Below are 10,130 nucleotides of genomic sequence, written 5' to 3' on the forward strand. Positions count from 1 at the left end.
AAGGATTTATTTTTGTTTTCTATGTGTTCCATTTATAAATTGGTCCTCTTTATGTCGCATTCGTTTCCTTAGCTAAATACATTTTCTTCTTCCAAATATCTAATTGTATTCATAGCTCTGAGATTTTAATTGAATGAGAGAATATTCATTATTGTCGCCCTTCCAAAGAAAAAAACATTCCCTCATTTATGTCCTTCATATATCTTTCTCTGGTAAATATTAATGACCAAGTGTGATTAATAGTTTCTTCAATTGTTCAATAAGATAACTTCTCCATGACAACATCAGAGGCTTAAAAGCAAAAAGTACATCTATACACTGTCTATAAATGAAGAATTAACGATTACAAGTTTATATAGAAATTCGTAAAATGATAGTCTTTAATTAATATTCAGGGGAGTCCGCAGGATTATACATATATATTTATTTTTATTGGTTTTTGGAATTTTTGTAAAAAAAATGGAGAAATTTAATTTTTCTGAAAAAAAATTCTAAAATCTATAGCTATTCACAAAATATTTCAAAAGTTAACTTTTTGGAAAAAAAAAATCAAAAATCCAAAGCTATTCACAAAAAATTGAATTTCTTGGAAAAAAAACTATTTGTGTGAAGATGTAGATTTCTGAATGCCCAGCTGTTCACAAAAAGTTGATTTTTTTGAAAAAAATTTCAAAAATTGACAGCTGTTCACAAAAAAAATAAATTTTATTTTATTTTCAGAAATTTAATTTTTTTTTTAGAGAAATTTGAAAAATTTAATTTTGTGGAAAAAATTTTTAAATAAGAATTTCAAATTTTATTCAAAAATCCACAGTTGTTAATGAAAAATTTAATTTTATGGAAAAAATTTCCAAAATCAAATGCTATTCACAGAAAATTATTATTTTTTTTTTTTAAATTGCAAATATTAAATTTTTAGGTAAACAAATTGAAGAATTACTTTTTTTGTAAATTTGTATATTTTTGGGGAGGGCTACATCCCCTACAGCTCACCCCCTGAAGACGCCCCTGATATTACTGTCTCTTAAATAATTACACTTATATGAATACTTCTTCAAACCTGTTAAACCTGTTAAGTCTTATCGATGATGTCATATTTTTGTCAATATTCAATTCCAAACAGAACGATAGTTTCTACGAGTAGACTATCTTTAATTTAAGTAATGGCGATTGAAATAACTCTGAAAAATGGATCACACTCAATTAATGTTGTAACGATACCTCCAATTTTACTACCGGTTCCAGTTGTAAAATTGTTATCAGTATTTTGATACTTTTCGACTAATAAAATCAAAACCAAAAATGTTGGATGGAATTACTCCATTAATATTTTCAGTAGTAGTATTGAATGGTCCTTTGAATGATAAGCCATAAATAGTCCCTCTAATCAAGACTCTATGTATAACAAAACTCACGGGGCCCTCTGCAAGATTTTTTTCTTTGAGTATAGACCTCAGAAATTTGATTTATTTTTAAATAAAGGAAACTTTTCGTTGGAGGAAGAGGATACGCCATCGACTGGCCAATATTTTAAAAACCAAATGGCACTACAATTTCCGGTTCTAAACCTATTTAGAATAGAACCACTTTAAATGCATTTGTATACCCCCCTATACCACTGTTTTACCGACCAACACCACTCTCAAGTCCATCTATCAAGCGACAACAGGGGAGTCCGCAGGAGGGGGGGCTTCAGCCCCCCCCTATTAAGGAATTTTCCCCACAACCATTTTCAAATTTAATTTTCTGTTAATAGCTTTAGATTTTTGAAATTTTTCTCCCAAAAATTTAATTTTTTGTGAAGAATTTTGGATTTTTGAAAAAATTTCCATTTTTTGAGAATTTTTGAAATGTTTTCCAAAAAATTTAATTTTTCATATTATTTTCCAAAAATTTTTTGGATTTTTTCTCAAAAATAAAGCCCTGCGGACGCACCTGGACACATGGCATTTCTCACGCATCGGTACTCTATTATCAATTTTGCCTAGAAGTGTATAAAATATCTCCTAGAAAGCGGGAGCGACTTTTTGAAGTTGTAACCTTTTCATAACTTTTTATTTTCTAAAGCTGTTATCAATATTATCTCATTCTTGAGAAAGGAACATGTAAATATAACCACGAATATGTCTGCTTGTGAAAAACAAAGAGTAGCAATGAAGATTGCTCGGGATTTATAAGTGTGAGCCCTTCTTGGGCTCGGAGAAGAATTGAGGATTGATATCAAATTAATTCTAGCCTATATGTCCTTGCTATAAATGGGTTGGGATTTGTATTTAGTTCCTTCCTCTCACAGCTCATCGCACATGATCTAATAAAACGTCTTGAAAGCTAAGCTGTTCTCCTCAAAAAATTATTCTAACTGTCAGGATTACTTACTCTCAACAAAAAGGCCTCAAAACAAACCACAAGCCCCATTTAATGTTTTGTCTGAAGTCGAAAAATTGTTATTTTGTATTAATTATGCAGATTCTTCATTTTTCAGCCTTTTTTAATTACTCAAGAGCCTTGTAGAATCATGTCACGTAAAAATATTTAAAAACATCTCCCCGAACTAATTTCAAAATTTGACAGCCCTGAAAATGTTAACCACTGGATAGGACATATAATACTGAAGATGTCTTGAGTATCAATTTTGAAGCTTTTGAAGTCCTAAACTCTTGCCATTATGGAAGCACTTTTCTTCCAAGTAAATGAAAACGAAATGACAGTTAACTCATTTGACTACAATATGTCCTTTATGGTAGATCCAACGTAAAGAGCGTTTTCAAATAACGTCAGCATTATTGATGTCGGTCATCATGAGACATCAATAACCAAATGTAATAAGAATTAAATCATTTTTCTTATTAAGTTTAAAAATAAAGCCCTTTCAATGGATTTTTAGTAGATATTCTTTGATTTCATTCAAATATCACTATTTATAATGACATCATGTTGTGTTTTATTTTTTATTTATTTTTACATCTTTAAAGTCATATGATCAAAAAATTTCTAGAGATTTGGGGAATTTTTCCATTTAAATAATAAATTATTCATCTCTAGGCCTTCAACATGGCGTTGAGTCCTGTTTATGATACAATATGTGACTCTTTATTATGTATTTTATATTTACAATAGGTGCTTAAGGTTATATTTTTTTCATCGACAGATAGCACGGCGTTATCTCACTAAAACATATATATAAACGGTATTTTGTTGTTAGCTGTTGATGTTTCTCCTTCTTTCCCCCCAATTAGTGTTCTGAACGTTGATTATTCGAATTATAATTAGCAAATGTTAAGCTGAGAGTAATCATAAACAATAGAGGATGAGCGTTGTTTACTTTTATTAGTTTATTATCAAGGCCTCAGAGAGTAGCACCGTGTTGAGGGGTAATAATACAACTCCAAGAAGGATAATAGCCAATAAGAGCTTTGTTAACTTAATTGTAAATTATTTTCTATTTTATACAGATGAATGTCAAAGGGGTGGTTGTTTACTTGAATACTGTCACGAGCCCTAGCGGATTAAATTTATTTTTAGTTTGTTCATACCCTATTTTAGTATTAAGAATATTAATTTCTCATTTGGGAAGAATTGGACTAATATCAACTGATTTTCAGCCTTTTTCCGTTTCTTTTCGGAGGTGAAATTGTAAGATACAATAAAGGTAACAACGGGATGATAAAAGGATACAATCAAACTAACAAAATATTAAAAACCGCAAGATGGCGCAGAGATTTTGTGTCTAGTAAACAAACAATCAAGTAAACAAAAACTTATATCCTATTAATAGTATTTGTATTTTTTTTATGCTTTATTTTTCTAAATTGAAAGGAGGTACCTATGTGTATCGGTCAGAATCACTTATTGCTTACTCTCAGGTCATATAAGAGCTTAATGGATTAATGTTCATGCTAAATATGTTTTAAACTGAGTTGATAAGGAAACTGTGGAGAAAACATTATTTGAATTTTGTTAAAAATCCACGTGTATTTGTAACTTACAGTCCTTTAAAAATTATAAACAGCCCATTGATATTTTTTGTTCAAGATGTATTCTGGATGCAACCCTTATTAGAAACAAAATAATTTGATTATTTTATGACTGATGCTTATCTATATTAAGGTAGAATTAACCAGATGGCTTTGACATTCCTGAATCATCACAAAGGACTTTATACGTTTTATGTAGGTACGATGTTTGAATAATAGCTTAAATCAAGTTTAATATAATTATATAATTGACGGATATTTTTGTTTCATGACCATTGAAAATGATAAAATAGTTGTCAATAAATAAATTGGATTTTTGTCATGGAGGAAGGTTCGTGTATTGGATGGCACATTAAAGCTTCATCCTTATAATGATCGTCCTGTGACCATTAACAGTATATTATTTCCTACTGTAAACAAAAAAAATTGTCTAATTCCAATAATTACCTTCATAAAAATGATTTTAAGAGTAATATCCAATATATAAAATATTATGGACGCGCAGAGATAAAAAGAGATCCTCGTCATCTGATCCACCGTTATAACTTATAAATCACATAGTTTTGACATTAATTTATATTAATTGGCTCTGGAAAAGCAATGAGTAAAATCAAATTAATTTTTTTCCAACAGATTTTACGGCCTTGGCAAACCCTCTCATAAATTACACTCTGTCGATCAATGAAATATATAGATATTAAGAAAACAGAACTCTTTACTTGATTTATTACATAGACGACGGTCATAAAAAGTGATCTATTGATCAAAAACTTACGATTTTTAAGAGATATTATATCGAAGAATAAAGCTAACCTTGTACTTGGGTGTATACCAACAATATAAACTGACTTTGTACTTTGTATAGTCAACGATTCTATTTAACATAAGGTTGAGTGATCCAACAACTTATCTTTGTTGCGTGTAAAAAATGAACTTCTACTGGACCTTTCTCAAACTTTCAGAAATTAATATATAACAATGTCATTTGAGGCTAGTCAATCCACTAACAAAAGTCCTAATAACAACCCTGGCTTCTCCTAAAATTTAGAATGCCCTAAATTGGCATGTCTTGTTACAGGAATGCTTAATACAAGGCTTTTCATTAATTCTTTAAATCTGTAATTCAAAATAGGTATGTATATTTTATTTAAAATACAGTTGTTGAGCTTGTTTTGTTATTATTTTGTTGTAGAGTGTAGACACACACAACTGAACCCAACTTTCTATAGTAAAAAATGCATAAAAAAACGTTTATCAGACTAAGTATTCATCCACGAATGATTAGTTTATGTTAAATTGGATTTAATATTTTTATTGTCAATTGAAGCAAATTTAAAATGAATTGTAAAACGTGTCATTATTGAGAAACGATTTTCTAAGTTACTTATGTCCTCAATGAACTACTTCCTGAGAAACAATCAAAGCTATGAATATTTTCATTGCCCCTTACAGTACATCACTCAAGTGTATAATTTATAAATGTCTCACATATTACAAACTGATTACAAATATGAATATCCAAGGGATATTAGTTCCTTTTCGGATATCGTGTAATAAATCTGTTCGTTACACATAGCTGTCCTTTCAATTAGCAAAATAAGACAAATTTATCCTTTAAAAACGGAGTGGTCTTTATAATAGTTCTAGGAGATGATGTTTTTTTTAGGAGGGCAACTTCAATTTTTCCCAAATATTATAATTAGTGACTAGGATATTTTATTAAAAAAAAAAAAAATCTTTATGATCTTTTTTATTTACCATTTTGTTCTGTTTTTAGATTTTCTTTCTTGGTTTTTTAACATAGTTAAAAAAAAGATAATTACTTATACAAATATTACTAGTTTAGCCTAAATTTGGGGGTGTAACTGAACCCCTCTTCATTGTCTATAGTATAATTAAAATACAAATAATTTATGAACCATCTCAAAAATAATCATAGAATACATATTATGTTATTAGAGAGATACTCACAAACGAACTGAGTAAATTTGAAATATATTTTTAACAGTAATAAAATTAGTTAAAATATCAATTTATACAATGTAGAAAGATAAATTTATAACATAAATACTTTGGAAAAACGATTGGGGGGGGGGAATGATGATTAATTCCCAAATTCCCATAGAATGTGATGTTATCGGTACTCATTAGTCACAGGAACTCTCTGCCTTTTGTAAAATTTCCTCGAAACTGAATGGTAAAAATAAATGTCCTGATCCGGAATAAAACTTTGACATAAACTCAACCCAATGTAAACGAAGTGTATGTAAAAAGGCGGAGAGACCCTCCATCAAAATCAATATCATAACAGTGACCACGGCCCAAAATGAAAATGCAAACCACAAAATCACTCCACCATACCTAAATGATAAAAGGGATCAAATATTAATATAGACATACATATTTGGGATCATTATTATCTTATGTTACCATTGATCACTAGAGAATCCAGATCGAAGGACCATCATCCATAATACTTCAGACAATTGAGCGTGAGCCAATGAAAGAGCCCAAAGACGCAGATAGGAGGCTGTGTGAGAAACGGATCCTAGGACATACTCAATCGTGTGAATACCCTGTAAGATCATTATTTCTACAAAATTGAAAGGTTCTTCTCCTTCGGGATGTCGACCACCATTCGCAGCAACTCGAGCCTTGTAGTCCTTACGAACTAAAAAGGGCTTAACAAGCAACATCCATGGTATACAGATAACTGCAATTATCCTAAAAAACTGTTGGATTCCACCTTGTCCGGCAAACATGTAAGGAGTCCCACACGCCTCTTCATAGGCAGTATCCTTATTTAAAACCATGTTGATAAAAAGGAGAAGAATACTTGGTGCACATCTCTCAGAGTAAGTAAAACTATCCTCAAGGTCATTTGCAAAGTAAGTGACCCATTTGTGGAATATAAGTAGAGCCAAATAGCCAAAGAGTACCATTAAGAAAATAATTTGTGGGATAAACTCGGCAAAAATATTCATTGTTTTCCCAAAAAACTTGTTGTTCCAATTTGAAATTACGACTCCAAATGTCATTTGAATAACTCCTAAAATAATGGATACCTTCATTTTGAAAGCATTTAGGAAAATAATCTTGTTATCCGAGACTTGCCAGACAGGATCTACACCAAAAGGATAAGGAACATTTGCGTAGCCACCTTTTGAAGGATCTATCATTTCAGAGTCTATGGACATCATTTCTTCCTTTGGTGTAGTTGGCTTCCATGAGCTTCCGAAAATATTCACAGATTTGGAGAAGAAGTCATTATATATTAATCCTGTGTAAATGGAAAACATGGCCATGAGAGTGATAATGTATCTCCCCGAAAAAAATATTTTCCACATTTCATTTTCAATCTTACGAGCTGCCAATTGTTTTTCTTTCAAGCACATCCATAGTCCGACACATAGTCCAATCGTAGCATGTCCAGCATCGCCAAACATGACAGCAAACAAGAATGGAAAGGTTGTAACAGTCCAAAATGCTGGATTTGCCTCCTGATAGGTGGCTATCCCATAACTATTAATCATTTCTTGAAATCCCAGAGTGAATTTATTTGTTCGAAAAAATGTTGGAGGCGATTCCTTGGTGATCATGACATTGAATACAGGAGCAATAGTGGAGCCTGACTTTTCCGTACCCCTTCTAAGAGCCAATTGGATGGAATCAATATCTGCACTTGGAACCCAGCACTCAGAGATGAGACACTTGTATGTCACATCAAGATTAAAGAGATTTAATGTATGATAGATCGCTTTAATTTTTCTTACTTTAACAAACCAGCTCTTGACATTTTTAGCTGCGGCTACGAGAACTCGATGTCTGTGATCATTGGTCTGACCCAAGACTGCACTTAAATCCTCAAGTCTTTGCATAACCCCTACTGCCATCTCTCTTCTGTCAGCAGATTGGTCTGGGCAGGGATATAGAGTAGCTCTAAAGCCTTCGCAGATCTTTTTAACTCTTGACTTTAACTGATCTCCTTGGAAAAATATAACAAATACAGACTTGAGAACCCCTTGTGAGCCAACTGCAGGATCTTCTAAAGTGTCTTCGATTTCAGCTTGTCTTAGAAAAACATTTCCACGGCAGGCCCTCCATAACATTCTTTCGAATGCAGGTAATCTCTCACGAAGAATTACACCTGCTACAAATCCAAGCTGTAAGCCACTAGTTCCAGTCTCTTCGCTGATCAACTGTTGATGCTGACCATCAACACCTCCGCCTCCTCCAAGTTCTAATTGATCCTGCTCATCAAAGAATTGCTGCGTCTTTCTTAGAATATGTTTTAATTCTGTTAGTTCCAAATAATTTTTCTTGAGAGCCTCAGCATTTTGATTGACTTCTTGAAGCTCATGTTCCAATTTTTCAAAAGTTGCTTCCATATCTATCATTTCTCTAGGCTGAGGAGCTTCAGGAGAGTCATGAGTATCTAGCATGGGAATATCATCCTTTTTTATCTCCGATTCTAAGTATCTGAGTTTTCTTTCCATTTCATCACATCTACGGACTTCATTAACGAACTTTCTATTAAATACGTTCGTATCTGGATTTAAATCCCTGAACTGAACGAGTCCTAGTTCTCCTAATTCCGAGACACACGCATATGCAGCTTCAGACTGGAAACAAACATAATGTATATAATTAATAAAATGAGGATAATCTAGTTTGTAGCACTCCATATGGTATGATCAAGGATCTTACTTGCAAAAATAGCTGACAAAGAACCATTTCCTCGCTTCGAAAGAGACTTCCAGGAGTAGTCGAAGGAGGAGGGGGCTGCGTATTTACTTCTCCGCCCACACCTCCACTGTTGAGCTGAGCTCCTTCTTCACCAGCCTGCTCCTGCATCTGAAAGCCACCTCCGTCCTGATAGGAAGATTCTTCGTCAAATTCGTTGGAATATCCAGACATGGCCGCAGTTAGAGTGCGCTTTAATCGTCTAAAAAAACAAAGAAAAGGCAAGGAAAAGATACGAAATTAATAAGAGTCCATGAGCAACGAACAAAGATCATGTTTTTTACCCAAAGGGTCCCCAATCCATGTTATTTATTATAATCAATTTTAACGAAATACATAGAAATACGAAATGTCAGACGTGTATAAATGAGCAAATCCTTTTATCAGGAATACAATTATCATATAGAACGAAAAAAGGAAAAAAGAAGGGAATCAAGAGCGCCACCTGTGTGTGTCAAAGTCACATTGCTGTAGCCCAGCGGCAAGCCCATGTTCTCTAACTTACCTATTGATATCTTATCTCCTGGCTATGAGGGAATCCGAGGTCTAGTTCCTAATATATCAATACGTTGAAAAATCAGTACTCACGGGACCTTTTATTACTTAAAGCTCTCTCTCTCTCTTCTTACTCCTTTTATTTTTTTGTCTCTCTAAGAGAAAGACAAAAAAGGGCTTTCTTCCTCCTCCAGCTCAATAGATGAGATTTATCTATATTCATATATATTCTCTCTCTCAGAGAGCCCCATCTATTCACAATTCCTCCAAAAGATTGAATTAGCATTTTCGAAATTAATATGCTATGTACCTAACCATTAAATATAGATATATAGATAGTTGAAAATGATTTTTTAAAAAACATCCAAGAGCCCCGGTGGGCCCCTATCAGATAGCTATTTATTATATTGACAAGAGACAAAGTTTACCAAAAATGAAAATCATACTTTGTAGCTCGATATTCACCATAAATGTCGCTTCTTTTAAAGTCAAGTCATTGAGGAGGTATAATTATAAGTATGTACATTAGTGGATAGAAATGATTGAGTGGGTGGGGGATCCAATTGCTATTCTTTGATCTCGGAAAAAGGCCAGAGAAGAACAAGATTCTTGACTACATTTTTGACATTTGCTGACGTCATTAACATAATGACGCAATACTTATACGAATCATTCAGAAGCTGAGAGATTAACCAAAATAAAATAGATCTTTTGTCCTTGCCAAATACCTTAATGGCTGTCCCTATAGAGGTTAAAGAACCCGACTTTGTATTAGAATTGGTATAAATGTTAAAGATAAAATTACTCTACTCTTCTTGTCTAATAGGGATGAAGCATCTCCCAACCTCTCTCAGACTATTGGGCAATGAATTTGATGACGTCATAACGTACATTTAAGCCTACAATAAAGAGAGAGAG

At 32.7% G+C, this 10,130-nt stretch overlaps 1 protein-coding gene across 5 annotated transcripts; it reads right to left on the reverse strand.

The window, feature by feature from the left end:
* Nucleotides 1-5,921: 5,921 nt before the first annotated feature.
* Nucleotides 5,922-10,015, reverse strand: Vha100-1 (V-type ATPase subunit a family protein Vha100-1). Of its 5 annotated transcripts, none has more exons than XM_071889026.1 (5): nt 9,641-10,015; nt 9,223-9,522; nt 8,682-8,919; nt 6,405-8,596; nt 5,922-6,335 (listed from the first exon to the last, which is right to left on the reverse strand). In XM_071889026.1, exons 3-5 carry the CDS (start codon nt 8,889-8,891, stop codon nt 6,122-6,124), a joined length of 2,616 nt encoding a protein of 871 aa, XP_071745127.1. In that variant the 5' UTR covers nt 8,892-8,919; nt 9,223-9,522; nt 9,641-10,015; the 3' UTR covers nt 5,922-6,121. The 5 variants fall into 5 exon arrangements, with proteins under 5 accessions (XP_071745127.1, XP_071745129.1, XP_040569934.1 ...); XM_071889028.1 differs by having other exon boundaries at nt 9,678-9,824; XM_040714000.2 differs by having other exon boundaries at nt 9,659-9,809.
* Between the last annotated feature and the right edge of the window lie 115 nt (nt 10,016-10,130).

Source organism: Lepeophtheirus salmonis, chromosome 6, assembly GCF_016086655.4.
Source record: "Lepeophtheirus salmonis chromosome 6, UVic_Lsal_1.4, whole genome shotgun sequence".
NCBI classification, from domain to species: domain Eukaryota; kingdom Metazoa; phylum Arthropoda; class Copepoda; order Siphonostomatoida; family Caligidae; genus Lepeophtheirus; species Lepeophtheirus salmonis.